General features: G+C 42.4%; 1 protein-coding gene across 2 annotated transcripts in view; it reads right to left on the bottom strand.

Moving 5' to 3' along the window:
- Window positions 1-12,659, bottom strand: part of casd1 (CAS1 domain sialic acid O acetyltransferase 1) — a 138,768-nt gene extending 126,109 nt beyond the window's left edge. The window contains exons 1-2 of one of the 2 annotated variants that reach the window (XM_078538761.1): window positions 12,580-12,659; window positions 8,663-8,842 (exon numbers count right to left, since the gene is read on the bottom strand). In XM_078538761.1, the coding sequence (XP_078394887.1) occupies window positions 8,663-8,842; window positions 12,580-12,634 (235 nt within the window). In that variant the 5' untranslated portion in view covers window positions 12,635-12,659. Of the gene's footprint in view, window positions 1-8,662; window positions 8,843-12,579 lie in introns of those variants that run through there. The other variant, XM_078538762.1, reaches the window with a different exon arrangement.
- Window positions 12,660-15,787: the final 3,128 nt, after the last annotated feature.

Below are 15,787 nucleotides of genomic sequence, written 5' to 3'. Positions count from 1 at the left end.
TTGGTCATCTATCCTAATGTCTCCTTACGTGCTTCGTGTCGAATTTTACTTGATAGCCCTCTTGTAATGCATCTTTGACATTTTGCCATGTTAAAAGTGCTTTATCAACGCAAGTTGTTACTGCACATTCCTAGCTGCCCTTAATTTTCTGGATAATGGTGACCCGACCATGGCGTTAGTAGGAAATTCTAGGAGTTTGACTCAGCAATGAAAAAAATCAGCAATATATGCTACAGTCAAGATGACATGTGACTTGGAAGGAAACCTGAAAGTGATGCTGTTCCTATGATATGCTGAGTTATTCTGCCAAGTCTACTAACTACAGTACAAGTCTCATGTCATCATGCTAAACCATTGCAGTACTTAAATCCAGTCACACCTTGGGTACTGTATTCGGTTCTGGGCACCAAAGCACAAGAAAATCATCAAGCCGCAGAAGTGATACAAAGAAGGCCACCAAGTGCATCTGTGTCACAAGTCTTAGTCATGAGAATAGCAAAAAAAAAACTCAGGGAGTCTAATTTTTAAAAATGGTAACTCCACTTGCTACTACTTTCTTCCCCTCCACCCTTGACATTACCTGCATGTCTTTAGCAAATCTCCTGCCGTTACTGACATCTTAGAATAAACTGAAGCCTTTGAAATTCATCAATACACAAAGTCAAAGAATACTAAGATCCAGTATTGAAGGCAAACTGTCTAACAAGAAAAATCTTCGTAACCTAATTATGATGCATGGGGGTAGATGTGTTCTCACCTTTTAGCCATGATTTTTGCAATCATATAGTGCTAGCTGCTGTATAGCAGCAGATCCTTTCCACCCTTGAATTTGCTAATTTTTCACGCATAGATTTAGGACAAGATTTACTTCATATTTCCTGTTTGAGGACATGAAAGCAGTATTTTGAATTGATTGCAAGAGAATGTGTCTTTAGATCCAAATTACCAGGGATCTAGATGACAGCACTCTACAAATTAAATATTTTACTGACCACTTAAGGAACTGATGCTACTAAGGTTCAGAAGCCATTCAAGATTCATTTCTACTTTGCCTCAAACTTGCACGTTTCATTTCTCCATGGCCATTTCATTCTGTCAGTTACTTTGAATTGCCCTCTACTTATTTTTTTAAAACTTGCTTTCCAACAAAAAAAGCAAAATATAATTAGAAGATAATTTCCGTAGTGTAGCCTTATGAAGTGTTTTAGAACTATGGATCCAACAGATTTTCCCATCGTCAGGGCACTGTGGCTGGCTTCAACTTGGCAACCGTTCAGTCGAATGATTGGAGTCAGGATCATACTTTGCAGGAATTCATTGGCACAGATCCAGGTATGACTGCTCTGTAGTGCAGTCTTCATGAAAATGGTCCTCAAATAAAAAGTTAATAAATCAGTAGCACTACTGTAGGAAGTTGGTGATTAGAGGGAAAGTTATTGAGATGTGTTTTTTTTAAAACTAGGAACTTCCCAATATATTGGAATTTAAACATTGAGCAAAAGACACTAGATGCCAAATTGTGAACTTACTGGTTTCTACATATGTATATTAGCCATTTCTTGAAAGATATTCAAATTGACCTAGAGGGATTAATAAAGTAAGGCCCCCTCTAATTTTACCATGATTTTGAAACATTGCATCTAAAGCTTCCATTAACTAACTCACAAAAATGCTCCTGCAGAGTAACATATAATACCAATACTTGAAACAGTACAATTGTAAACTAAATTCCAATATTAAAGCTGCTCCAACTCCAAACTAGCCTTTCCAGTGTAACTATTATGAGATAATAGATATAATAATATTTAATTATATTTAATTGTCAGAACCTTCAAATCTGGTTTTTACTTCCTTTTGATGCTAGTGATTCAAGTAGATATGGTTAGCAAAAAAAAAACATACAAATTTCAAGCTGGGCTCTACCAGATATGACATCTTTCAGATGAGTACCAAATACCCATCTGCCCTCTAATATGAAGGATCCTAAAACTCTATTGAAAGAGGGGCAGGAGACTTCCCCTCGTGTCCTCACCAACAGGTATGCTTATCCACAGCCATCACTAAAACTGATTATCTTGTAATTTATCTCATTGCTGCTTGTGGAAGTTTGCCATGCGCTAATTCATTGTTATGTTTTCCTACATCAGTGATGTTACAACAAAAGTATTTTAGTGGCTGCAGAGTGAGGTCATGAAAGCAATTATATAAAGGTAATCTTTTATTCTTTGAAATAGCTTTTTGGTTTTAAGGTGTCACTTCATTTAAGTATTTTCTCATCCTGCCCTTACTCGTGCTGCTTTTACATTGTTGAGAACCATGCTAGTGTCATTTTTTTTAATTCTTCTAATTTGCTTGGCTTGTGGAACCAGAAATTACTTAGATGTCTTCCTTTCTGTCATCCCAATGCTCACAAGCTTCATATTAGGACCAATGGTCTTTTTGATATACCCCTCCAAGTCATTAATATAGAAGAGACAACTTTTAAGTTTGCAGAAACACAAACTTGAAAATGTATTTATCAAAAAAAAACCTGACAACAGATCTTCCCAACCTAGCAAGCCACATGTCTTGTACCAGCCTTGTTTACATTGCAGGGTGCTTTAAGAAGTTTTCTGACCACTTTAATGTAAACAGTGTCTGCCTAATTAGATTATATATATTTAATATATGCAGTATTGGAGGTGTGATGCCATCAATACAGCTTCCAGCTCATCAACATTTATATTGGTGAGATTTGTAAAAATATATTCAGACCACAAAAAGATGACTCGATAAAGAATATCCTATACTTCCACATTAATGGGCAATTATACTTGCATTTCTCAAAAGTCAGGTTTTCTGTGAAGGAGCCAGATGAACCAATAACTACATTCCAGAAACAATGAATGTTAACTCTGTCATGCCTCTGCATGCAAGAAGTTTCCTGTGCATATTTTTTTGTAAAGTTCTGAACACCTGTTTTGATAAAATACAGTTTTAACTGTTTTTCCAGATTAACGATTTCTGAAATGCTGGTGTCGGAGTTCTGAGGCACTCAAACAGCACAATTAAATGGTAAGGAACTTTGAAAACAAGGAAAAGTATTTTTAAAATCAAGATTTTGCTGGACAGTTTAACAATTTTTAAATAGAGAAAAGTTTAGCACATCCATATTTTTGAATATCTTACTATTTTTCTAATATATACCATTCTATCTTAACACTTTAATCCCATCAGAAAATCAGTGATAAACATTGATTATCTTTAAGTCTCTGGATTCCAATAGCCACTTGGAGCTGTGAGCAACATCTAAAAACATGGCTCCAGGTTAATTGAAAAAGAAACAATTCAAGCTATTTTGAAGCCAAGCCGTATAATGAGTCAGATCAGAGACAGCTGCAACCTGTCCGTGATGTGTTTTCAAGCATCACCGCCTCCCCACGTTGGCAGTCCCTCCCCATCCCACTTAGTGTTTCTCATCTACATGATGCTCCATGGTGCTATCATCTGAAAACACATTACATTTCACATGTATGCTGACCACACTTCGCTTCACCTTTCTGAACCCCTCCAGTGTCTCAAATTTGTCAGGCTGACTGTCCAACATTCTGTCCTGGAGAAGCAAAAATTCCCTCCAATTACATAGAAATGAACAAAGCCATTGGCTTTGGTTCTGATCACCAACTCCATTCCATTCTCTGGCAACTTTCTGAGGCTTAACTACACTGTTCGCAACCCTGGTGTCATATTTGACCCTGAGATGAGCTTCTGACCACATAAATGCGCCATCACTATGACCTCCTATTTTCATATTTGTAGTATTGGCTACTTCCACCCCAACTCAGCTCATCTCTTGTTGAAACCTTCACCAATGCCGTTGGTATCTCTCAACTTGACTACTCTAATGCTCTCCTGAGCAGCCTCACCTTCCATAAACTTGAGTTCACCCAAAATTCTGCTGCCCCCCATCCTAACTCTCATCAAGTGACATTCACATCACCTCAGTGTTCACTGACGTACACTGGTTGCCAGTCCGGCAAGGCCTTGATTGTAAAATTTTCATCCTTGTTTTCAAATCCCTCCCTGTTCGCACCCTTCATTTTCTCTATACCCTCATCCAATTCCACAACCCTCCAAAACCTCCATGTTCCTCCAATACTGGCCTCTTGCACACTCCCTATTTTAAATGTTTCATCATTGCCAGCTCTGCTTTCAGCTGCCTAGGCCCTAATATCTAGAATCGTCTTCTTAACATCTCCACCACCCCCTCCTACCTTAACACACCCCTTTCAAATCTCTCTCCTTGACCAAAGCTTTTGGTCATCTGTCCTAATATCACATGCGGCTCGGTGTCACATTTCGCTTTATAACATTCCTATGAAGCACCTTGGGACTTTTTAAGTACATTAAAGGCGCTACATAAATGCAAGTTGTTGCAGTGGGATAAACTATTTCAGCTATACAAGAGCTCGAACAGGCTCAGAAGTTACCATAATGAGTTAAAATCACTGCAATAAAACAAGAAAATCTGCTTGTGATAGTTCTTTCAAAAATGTATCCAAAATGCAACTTGGAAATTGTACTGACTACCCAAACTGAAAGACAAAGTGTTTACTAAATAAAAATGCATTGTTTCTTCAATTTTCCACAAATATGTCTCCCCAGATCACCAAGAGCTGCACGCACACCAAGGCCAACCAAGTTGTAGTTTATAGCAGTCACAGCATATAAATAGCATCCTGGCAAATCTCAGTATCTTTGGGGCTTCCCACTTACCCATTCAACAATATAAGTAATGCTAAGTAATTGAACTTGCATACTTCACAAGAAATGCCATCAGGCCTGTCACTGGAGGAACAAAACAAATTAAATGTATCAAATATAGATTTGCCATATCTAATGGGCAATCTACACTCAAAATGTTAATCTCGTCTTTTTATTTCCATATTTTGAAAGCCCTGTGTTGTGATTTCATGTTTTCAGTACTTGCAACTGTTTTATTTCTGCATCCTTCACTTCTGTACCATTCCACTCCACAGGAATGACATTTGCATTAAATACACCTACTTAAATTATGCATTTTTCCAGTCATTTGTACAACTCTGCAATACTGGTAAAAAGGCTTTGCTAATTCTAAGAAGCTTTTCTAGGCGTGATCAAATATCATGTTCATAAAGCATCTCACGGTCTTAATCTTGGTTAGGATTTCAAAACAGCATTACATACAATGGAAATTCTATACTTAGACTGCTATCTCTCAGCTTCCATGAGATAATTATTTTAAAGGATGTGTCTATGAGCAACATTGTGTCCTCCAGTGTACAGGCGGCGAAGGAAGTGCAAATACAATTGGGCACCTGTCAGCGAGTATTTTGCCTGGAATGTGTAATTAAATCCAATCGGTTGCATTAGGCTGGAGGAAGGCAATTCTGCTTAATAGCACAAAGATAGTTACCAATATATAGTGGCACTACAGGCATCACCCCTCCACAGCACTAAGACCCAGAGTTCAGAAATGCACTGTATTAACACTCCCCACAGTTCAAGCAACTCTCACCCCTTCGTAAGAAGTTCGTGGGTTTAAGCCCCACTCCAGAATTTGAGAACACTAGGCCGATATCTCAGTGGCCATACTGCACCTTTGTGGATCGCAACCTTGCTGTGGTGGAGAGACTTGTGCACTCCAATAATCCCTGAAGCTCTCCTTGAAGCACAGCAGCATCAACACTGGTAGCTGCATCATGCTTTGAGTCACAATGTCTTCATGAGGAGACAAAGCGGCAGCAGAGGTGGAAAGAAAAGGAAACAAATCCTGCAATGTGGATCCTACTACCTCATGGGATGTCCTGCCCCATGTGCCCAAAGATCTGTGGGTCGAGATTGGCTTTTTCAGTCACATGAAGACCCATGGCAGAAACTCGTGACCCTGAGTGGATGTCATCCTCAAATCAAGGGACAGCTGACAACGATGACGGCAGTACTGCACTCTCAGGGGTGCTGCCTTTTAGTCGAGATGTTAAAGCAAGTCTGTCTGCTCTGGTGGATGTACAGAATTGTGGAACTGAAGAGTAGCATGGGAACTCCCTCGGTCAAATTGGTATCTGAACTTTAAAACTGCAAATCTTTGTAATTCTCTATCCCAGGGGGCCGTGGAGGCTCAGTCATTGACTATGTTCAAAGCAGAGGTTGATAGATTTCTAGGTAACAATGGCTTCAAAGGATACAGGAATAGTGCAGGAAGATGGCATTGAGGTAGAAGATCAGCCATGAGCTAGTTAAATAGTGGAACACGATTGAGGGGCTGAATGGCCTACTCCTGCACCTGTGTTCCAATGTTCCTAAACCCTTGGGTTAGATTATAATCACTGGTTGGAGTGATGTATGACTCATGTTAATCCTGTACATAAAAGCATTTTTATATCATGATATTGCCATTGGTTTACCAAAGCACAAATCTTGTTCAGTTTCCAATGGGTTTTCACAACAGCCAATGCAGGAAAATAGTCAGTTTTCTATTTGGCATATAGCTGGATGCATAAGGCATATAGCTGGATGCATAAGGCACACAAAGTGGAAAACTGAAAGAAAGAGCTTGAAAAGCACGAAGTAAAAGTGCCATAAGGCCACAAAAGGGACACATGATTGTGATGTATAGACAATTCCTCTACAGATATACTTATTTTCACAGAGCTGTAAGTGAACATTCTCACACAAACATACCAATTTATCATTCCTATCACACACACGGGATTCAAAAGGACACATCATCAGTTATTTCAGGTACAGAACACTAAAGATATATAGAGGCTTGGAGTATGAACACCAATTGGGCCTAAATTCTACAGACAAGTACTCAGTCTAACAGTTGTGGGATGTAATATTCTTGATTGATTTTTCTACAGAATGTGTAAATTTCATTCATCTTCAATAATCAATTCTGCAGTATGAATCTTGAGTAGCAGTCCAAAAGAATGGATTGACAAGACTTCACTGTGCAAATTCTAACATCTTATGTGTAGTTAGAAAATGCAAGGCCAATCAAGGGGTTTCAATTATGTCACCCTATGCGAGTTTACTTTCATGGTCTGCTTAATTCTAAACCTGAAGATTATATTACTAGCACTCTACAACAAAGAAAATTAGAAATTAATCTTAAAATTTTTTTCGAGTTATCAACAGTCATAGATTGCAACTCTTTCAAGTACAATCACAGTTCTTGGTTTCCGGGAGTGGGATATGAACCCACAACCCTCTGATTCAAAGGCGAGGGTGCTATGAACTGAGCCACAGCTGACACCTCCTTAAAATTTCAGAAAGGCTCAGGTCCCAACGTTACTACACCTACATATCAAATGCAAGAGCAGCAGAAACCAGTCAACTAGACTGTGTTACAGGTATGGTCGTGGCAGCTCTCACCAGCCAATGGGTTAAAAGCTTATGTTAAAGTCAAGCAGGATGCCTAGATAGATGGACACTCTGGTCTGGCCTAAAACAATGGTCAAGAGAAGAACAGTTAAAGGTAAGGAATTGTGGCTAAGGGTGAAGCTTTCCCAGTGATCAGCTGCAGAAGTTAAGCCTCACCAAAGGCTGGATATCGCATAAGCAGTCTGATAGCACTGAGACAGCAAAAGAAGCTATTGCTAGAAATGAAAAATGCTGGAAGAACTCAGCAGGTCTGGTAGCATCCATGAAGAGAGAAACAGAGTTAACGTTTCGAGTCCGTATGACTTCTTCAGAACAGATGTTGCCAGGCCTGCTGAATTTTTCCAGCATTTTGTGTTTTTATTTCAGATTTTCAGCATCCATAGTACTTTGCTTTTATATTGCTAGAAATGCTCTGGCTACAATCAGATAGGCAAGAGTAGAACCAGTACTTTCCTGCTGGCATGGTCTTCAGGCTTTTAAATCCAAGCTTGGGAGGTCTCTCAAACTTTGGGCCTTTGTCTTTCACCTTTACAGTGGACCCATTTGTACATTTAATTAAACGACATAAATTGAGGCAGAATGGCCAATTTAAAATCTACCAGTACGAAGTAAATGAGACCGTAGTAAATATGAAAAGTTAAATTAATTAATCCAAAGTAAGTTCAGAAGGTTTTTTTTACATTGTTATTTTTGGCAAAAGTATTCCAAAGTACCAGTGCATGTTTTCGTCTTTCAGCGCAATACCGCTAGTGTTAGATGCTGTAACGTGACTCCGCAGCCCTTGTTTACGTTATGTCTTATCTTGGCGGCTGTGATTCTCGATGTGTGGGGTTTTCTGTTCCAAACACAAAAGAAAGGCTCGGGGAAGCAGCACCTCGTCTCCAGTTAATGGGATACAAAGGCGGCAGCCACTCAAAACACGGCTGACATTTTGCAGCCTGAACGCCAATGTTGAATGCATGGACTCTGTTCACCGGGCAAAGAGCCGCGAACTCCTTTGTGTTTGATCGCAGCTCGGCTCCCTCAACCACCGGCTTCAACCTAAAACACCGTGGGATCCAGCCCGGTCCCCCACCGCCCCCAGCCCGGTCCACTCGTTGCTGCTTCATGCCTTTGGTCTGGCCGGACCAGGCCTAACCCGCTGGATATTGTACTGAATGTCACACACATTTACCACTGTCCCCTTAAATGCCGGCGGTCCACCGATACGGAGCTCGTCCCCCCCTTTACCCCTTCCCGTCGCCTTTCATTCCTTTACCTCCATAGCTCCTGTGGATCCCGTGGCCAGCGGTTAAGACGAGCACGAAGCCGATGGCGAGAAGCTTGGCGTTCCTGATGTTGAAGTGTTGATTAATCTCCCGTCTGCCCATCGCGTAGGCCTGCGCCGCCATCTTGGCTCCCCCATGACAACCGAGTGAGAACCGATCGCGCAAAGTACCTGAAAGCAGAGAAATATGGAGGCGGAGCTAGTGCGAAATGGGGCCGTACAGGGGCGGGGCAATGGAGGGGCGGGGCAATGGCGGGGCGGGGCCAGAGTACAGGATGAGGTCGGGGCTACAGTGCGGAATGGGGTGGGGCTAGACAGAATCACTCAATGCAGAAGAGGCCCTTCGGCCTGTTGATTCTGCACCGACATGTGAGAAACACCTGACCTACCTACCTAATCCCATTTACTAGCACTTGGCCCATAGCCTTGAATTGAATGCCTGTCTCTTTATGGGGTATGTGGAACATTCCTTGTTCCAGTCCTACTCCGGCCCCCTCCCACAACTCTTTCTCCGGTACATCAATGATTGCTTCTGTGCTGCTTCATGCTGTCGTCTGGACCTGGGAAAATTTATTAATTTTGCTTCCAATTTCTACCCCTCCATCATTTTCACATGGTCCATCTCTGACACTTCCCTTCCCTTCCTTGACCTCTCTGTCTCAATTTCTGGTGATAGACTGTCCACCAATATTCATTACAAGCCTACCGACTCCCACAGCTACGTCGACTACAGCTCCTCACACCCCGCTTCCTGTAAGGACTCCATCCCATTCTCTCAGTTCCTTCGCCTCCGTCGCATCTGTTCTGATGATGCCACTTTCAAAAACAGTTCCTCTGACATGTCTTCCTTCTTCCTTAACCAAGGTTTTCCACCCACGGTGGTTGACAGGGCCCTCAACCGTGTTCGGCCCATCTCCCGCGCATCCGCCCTCACACCTTCCTCTCCCTCCCAGAACCATGATAGGGACCCCCTTGTCCTCACTTATCACCCCACCAACCTCCGCATTCAAAGGATCATCCTCCGCCATTTCCGCCAACTCCAGCATGATGCCACCACCAAACACATCTTCCCTTCACCCCCCCCGGCAGCATTCCGTAGGGATCATTCCCTCCGGGACATGCTGGTCCACTCCTCCATCAACCCCTACACCTCAACCCCCTCTCATGGCACCTTCCCATGCAACCGCAGAAGGCGCAACACCTGCCACTTTACTTCCCCTCTCCTCACCGTCCAAGGGCCCAAACACTCCTTTCAAGTGAAGCAGCATTTCACTTGCAGTTCCCTCAATTTGGACTACTGCATTCGTTGCTCCCAATGCGGTTTCCTCTACATTGGACAGACCAAACGCAGACTGGGTGACCGCATTGCAGGACACCTTCGGTCTGTCCGCAAGCATGACCCAGACCTCCCTGTCGCTTGCCATTTCAACACTCCACCCTAATCTCATGCCCACATGTCTGTCCTTGGCCCGCTGCATTGTTCCAGTGAAGCTCAACGCAAACTAGAGAAACAGCACCTCATCTTCCGACTAGGCACTTTACAGCCTTCCAGACTGAATATTGAGTTCAACAATTTTAGATCATGAACTCTCTCCTCCATCCCCACCCCCTTTCCGATCCCCCTTTATTTTTCCAATAATTTATATAGATTTTTTCTTTTCCCACCTATTTCCATTATTTTTTAATGTATTTCCATCCATTGTTTTATCTCTACCTTTTAGCCTATTTCGATCCCTTCCCTTCACCCCACCCCACCCCCACTAGGGCTATCTGTACTTTGCTTGTCCTGCTTTCTACCCTTAATTAGCACATTCCTTAGATAATATCACCACCTTCAACACCTCTTTGTCCTTTTGTCTATGACATCTTTTGGCTATCTCCACTTATCACTGGCCCTCTATCCAGCTCTACCTGTCTCACCACCACCACCCCCCCCACCCCCCACCACTTAAACCAGCTTATATTTCACCTCTTTTCTATTTTTACTTAGTTCTGTTGAAAAGTCATATGGACTCACAACGTTAACTGTGTTCCTCTCCGCAGATGCTGCCAGACCTGCTGAGCTTTTCCAGGTATTTTTATTTTTGTTTTGGATTTCCAGCATCCGCAGTTTTTTGCTTTTGCCTTATGACGTGCCAAGTGCTCATCCAGGTACTTTTTAAAGGATGTGAGGCAACCCGCCTCCCCCACCCTCCCAGCAGTGCATTCCAGACCGTCACCACCCTCTGGGTAAAAAAGTTTTTCCTCACATCCCCCCTAAACCTCCTGCCCCTCACCTTGAACTTATGCCCCTTGTGACTGACCCTTCAGCTAAGGGGAACAGCTGCTCCTTATCCACCCTGTCCATGCCCCTCATAATCTTGTACACCTCGATCAGGTCGCTCCTCAGTTTTCTCTGCTCCAAAGAAAACAACCCAAGTCTATCCAAACTCTCTTCATAATTTAAATGTTTCATCCCAAGCAACATCCTGGTGAATCTCCTCTGCACTCCCTCCAGTGCAATCACATCCTTCCTATAGTAATACAAAAGCAAAAAACTGCGGATGCTGGAAATCCAAAACAAAAATAAAAATACCTGGAAAAACTCAGCAGGTCTGACAACATCTGCAGAGAGGAATACAGTTAACATTTCGAGTCCGTATGACTCTTCAACAGAACTAAGGAAAAATAGAAGAGAGGTGAAATATAAGCTGGTTTAAGGGGGGTTGGGACAGGTAGAACTGGTTTGAGAGCCAGTGATAGGTGGAGATTGCCAAAAGGACAAAGAGGTGTTGAAGGTGGTGATATTATCTAAGGAATGTGCTAATTAAGGGTAGAAAGCAGGACAAGCAAGGTACAGATAGCCCTAGTGGGGGTGGGGTGAGGGGAAGGGATTAAAATAGGCTAAAAGGTAGAGATAAAACAATGTATGGAAATGCATTTAAAAATAATGGAAATAGGTGGGAAAAGAAAAAAATATATAAATTATTGGTAAAAAGGGGGATCGGAAAGGGGTGGGGATGAAGGAGAGAGTCTCATTAGAAATGCAGGCATCTTTTAAAGTGAAGCTAAAACTCAATTTGACCTTCCTTGACACAGATACAGAAATACAAATCAAACATAAACATTAAAGTTAAAACTCATTTCCAACATCTACAAGTACAAATATAACTTACTTAAACTATCTGTATTTCCTAATAGGAGGTAGGGCCACACTGTACCAGTGAGGTTGGGATAGTCAAGAGTGGAGGCAGAGATATATCCAACAATAAAGAGAAGCGTCACTATTAAGAGAGAGGACAGGTTAGAGGAGGCTGGCCCTCAGCAAAGGAGGGGGAGGGATTGGGATGATAAGACCAATAAGAAAGAGTGGTGAAGTGGGATGTTCGGGAGAGAGGGAAAGAAGAGACAACCTGGAATGTACAGGCTATATCCTGCTGTGTTGTAAATGATTCTATGACTCTCCTTCAGTCATTAGAGACAAAACAGAGCACCACTGACAGGATGGAGAGTCAGTGACAAACTCGGCCTAAAAGAGCAGACAGGGCCAAACACTGATGCAATCAAATACTATTCATTAGTAAGTATACATAAGTAATCTATTTATCACTACATTTTAGAGCTACTAGTCACTATCAAGATAAACACCCCAGTCTAATACAAAAACAGAATTACCTGGAAAAACTCAGCAGGTCTGGCAGCATTGGCAGAGAAGAAATCAGTTAACGTTTCGAGCCTTCATGGCCCTTCGACAGAACTGAAGCATAGTTAGAAGAAGGGAGAAATATAAACTGGTTTAAGGTGGGTGGGGCAGGGGGGGGCGGAGAGAGACATTGAGGGTGTGGTGATTGTGGAGATGACCAGTCTAATGTTGTATCTTTAAGATCAAAACAACAGAACATCAGCTAGATAATTTTAATAACTCTCACTTCCGCATGATGTAGATTTCAGCTCTATTGTCAGGTTGCTGCATTTCTGGTCCATTTGGTAAGTCTCTGGCAAGGCTACAGGAAGATAGATTGCAGCAGATAATAGTCACAGGTGTGCTAACCTGAAATGAGTCTTTCTTTTGCTTCCTACCTACGGTTGTATCTCCTCAGACACAGGCGGGGTTTAATCTTTGACGTGATACTTCCTGTGTTCCCTTAAAGGGACTGTGTCACTTAATAGTTTTTGTGGCAGTGTCATTATCATATTTTTAATAGGAGATAAAATATGCACTATTAAGAGTTAGCTAATAAAAAACAAATACACTTTTAAAGAGGGATGTTGTCACTGATTACAGAAACAGGAAATCTAGTAAAGTCATATCAGAGCAACATCACATAAATATTGTGACAATGTTTCAGGTGCACCTGTCCATGACAGGATTGGTAGGAGCGATCACTGCACATTCCTTGTGGAGACCAAGTCCTGCCTTCACATTGAGGATACCTTCCATTAGTGTGGCACTAATAAATGGGATAGATTCAGAACAGATTTAGCAGCTTTAAACTGGGCATTGTGAGAAGTTGTGGGCCACAGAGGCAGCAGAATTGTATTCACCACAATACGTAACCTCATAGTCTGGCATATCCCCCACTCTAACATTACCATCAAGCCAGGGAATCAACCCTGGTTCAATGGAAAGTGAAGGAGAGCATGCCAGGAGCAGCACCAGGCATTCCTAAAAATGAGTTGCCAACCTCGTGGTGTTCAACACAAGATGATACGCATGTCGAATAGTGGAAGCAGCATGTGATAGACAGAGCTACACGATCCCACAACCAAAGGATCAGATCTGCAGCCTTGCCCCAACCAGTCATGAATAGTGGTGGACAATTAAAAAACTAATGGGAGAAGGAGGCTTCATGAACATCCCCATCCTCAATTATGGCAAAACCAGCATATCTGTGCAAAAAACAAAGCTGAAGAATTTGCAAGCATCTTCAGCAAGATGTACCATTGGATGATCCATGTGGCTTCCTCCTAAGGTTAACATCATTATCATGGAATCCAGACTTAAGCCAAATCATTTCATTCAACATGATATCACGCAATAGCTGAGTGCACTGGATACAGCAAAGGCTACGGACCCTGACAACATTTGGCGGTAGTACTGAAGACTTATGCTCCAGAACTAGCCTCGCCCTTAGCCAAGCTGTTCCAGAACAGCTACAACACTGACCCTCTACCTGAAAATGTGGAAAATTGCAGGACAAATCCAAACTGACCAATTACCACCCCATGTATTTACTCTCAATCATCAGCATAATGATGGAAGATATTCTCGACAATGCCAACAAGCAACACTTATCAATGGCCTCCTCACTGATGCTTATTTTAGATTCTGTCAGGACTGCTTGGCTCTGAATCTCTTTAAAGCCTTGATCCAAGTATGAACCAGAGAGCTGAACTCCAGTGGTGAGGTGAGAGTGACTACCCTTGACATCAAGGCAGCATTTGACCAAATGTGACATAAAGAAGCTCTTGTATAATTGATGTTGATGGGAATCAGCAGGAAAACTCTCCAGTGATTGGAGTCACGCCTAACACAAAGAAACATGTTGTGGTTTTTGGAGGCAAACCATCTAAGCCCTAGGACATTGCTGCAGGAGTTCCTGAGCGTAGTGTCCTAGGCCAAGCCATCTTCAACTGCTTCATCAATGATCTTCCCTCCATCATAAGGCCAGAAGTTTACACAGTGTTCAGTTCTAGTTGTCACTCCTCAGATACTGAAGCAGTCCATGACTGCATGCAACAAGACCTGAACAATATTCAAACTTAGGCTGGTGAGCGGTAAGTAACATTTATGCCATGCAAGTGGTGGGCAACAGCCATCTCCAGTGAGAGAGCCTAACCACCTCCCCTTGACATTCAATGGCATTAACATTGCCAAATAGCCCACCATCAACATCCTGGGGAGTCATGGGAGTGGGTGAAAATGGGAGTCATTTTGGGCGACCTCAGAGGAGTGCAGAGGCTGCTGGATGCAGAGGCGGGCTGGGCAGAAAGCCTGCTTTGATGCACTGGTACTGTGTGGAAGTTTTAAAAATAATAAATGAAACATAAGACAGCTCTCCAGCCCTCAACCTCTCTCCACACACTCTCCATGCCCCATCCATGCCAAACTATGCCCCTCTACCCACCACCCATGACCTCTCATACCCTGTTTGCCACCTCAAGCTCCTCTACCCATGTCCCATTAGCTCCTCATACCCACCATGGCAACCTAAGCCCTTATGCCCACCCCATTGCCAACTTAGTGCTGACTCTTACCAACCTTTGCCCCCCACCTGGCACCCTATGCCCTTACACTCTCAATGCCAACTCACCCAGTATTCACCATGGGAAGATCTTGGAACTCATGCTGAGATGAAATAAAGTTCTGTGTCAATTGCAGATTTTTTTGAAAAAAATACTATCATTCATAAAAACCCATTCACTACATTTACATTAGTTTGACTACATAGTCCCTTATGATAACAAACATTCAAGTATTTAATCCTTAATAAAAACATGCATTGAAATCCATTGTCCCATGTCAAAGAGTCTATAACCACTTGTAGTTGCCAATCAAACTGTGAAATGCCAGGCATTACGTAATAATGTAAGTTTGTGAAATCAGTCATGCAGCACTAATTCAGTAATGCTAGATCCTGGGTTACATCAACAGACAAAGTGAAATAGCAAACATGGACTTTTTTTAACACACCACATATTTATTTCAAAGATTTAAAGGGCAGGAGTTTTAAATTCCTTGATAGCTTGACAGTTGCTTTTGACACTTCTGACAATTCCTTTTGCCAGTTGTCTTGACAGTTTCAATGAGTTTAAACACTTTTTAGGCTCTTCCATGCCTACTTTTGTCAATTCCAAAGGAAACCTCAACTCTCCCAAAGGACAGCTGACCTCTCCCAAAGGGTAACTGATCTCCCCCAAATGTGCCCTGGCACTACATCCAAAAGGCTACCCTACCTCTCCAAAAGGGTACCCTGCCTCCCAAAGGAATCCACAAAGTTTATACCTGCTCCTACCAGATCTAATCTGCACACATTGCGTTTCCCACTCCTGACGAATGAAAATCAGACATGACTTAGGACTTAGGGACAGCTGTTGTTTTTAGTTGGGCAGCTGCCTCCGTGAAGCACACATGCA

Source organism: Cetorhinus maximus, chromosome 3 (genome assembly GCF_964194155.1).
Source record: "Cetorhinus maximus chromosome 3, sCetMax3.hap1.1, whole genome shotgun sequence".
In the NCBI taxonomy this organism is placed as follows: Eukaryota; Metazoa; Chordata; class Chondrichthyes; order Lamniformes; family Cetorhinidae; genus Cetorhinus; species Cetorhinus maximus.
Note: the sequence above shows the minus strand (reverse complement) of the source record. Positions and strands in the feature narration are given on the sequence as shown.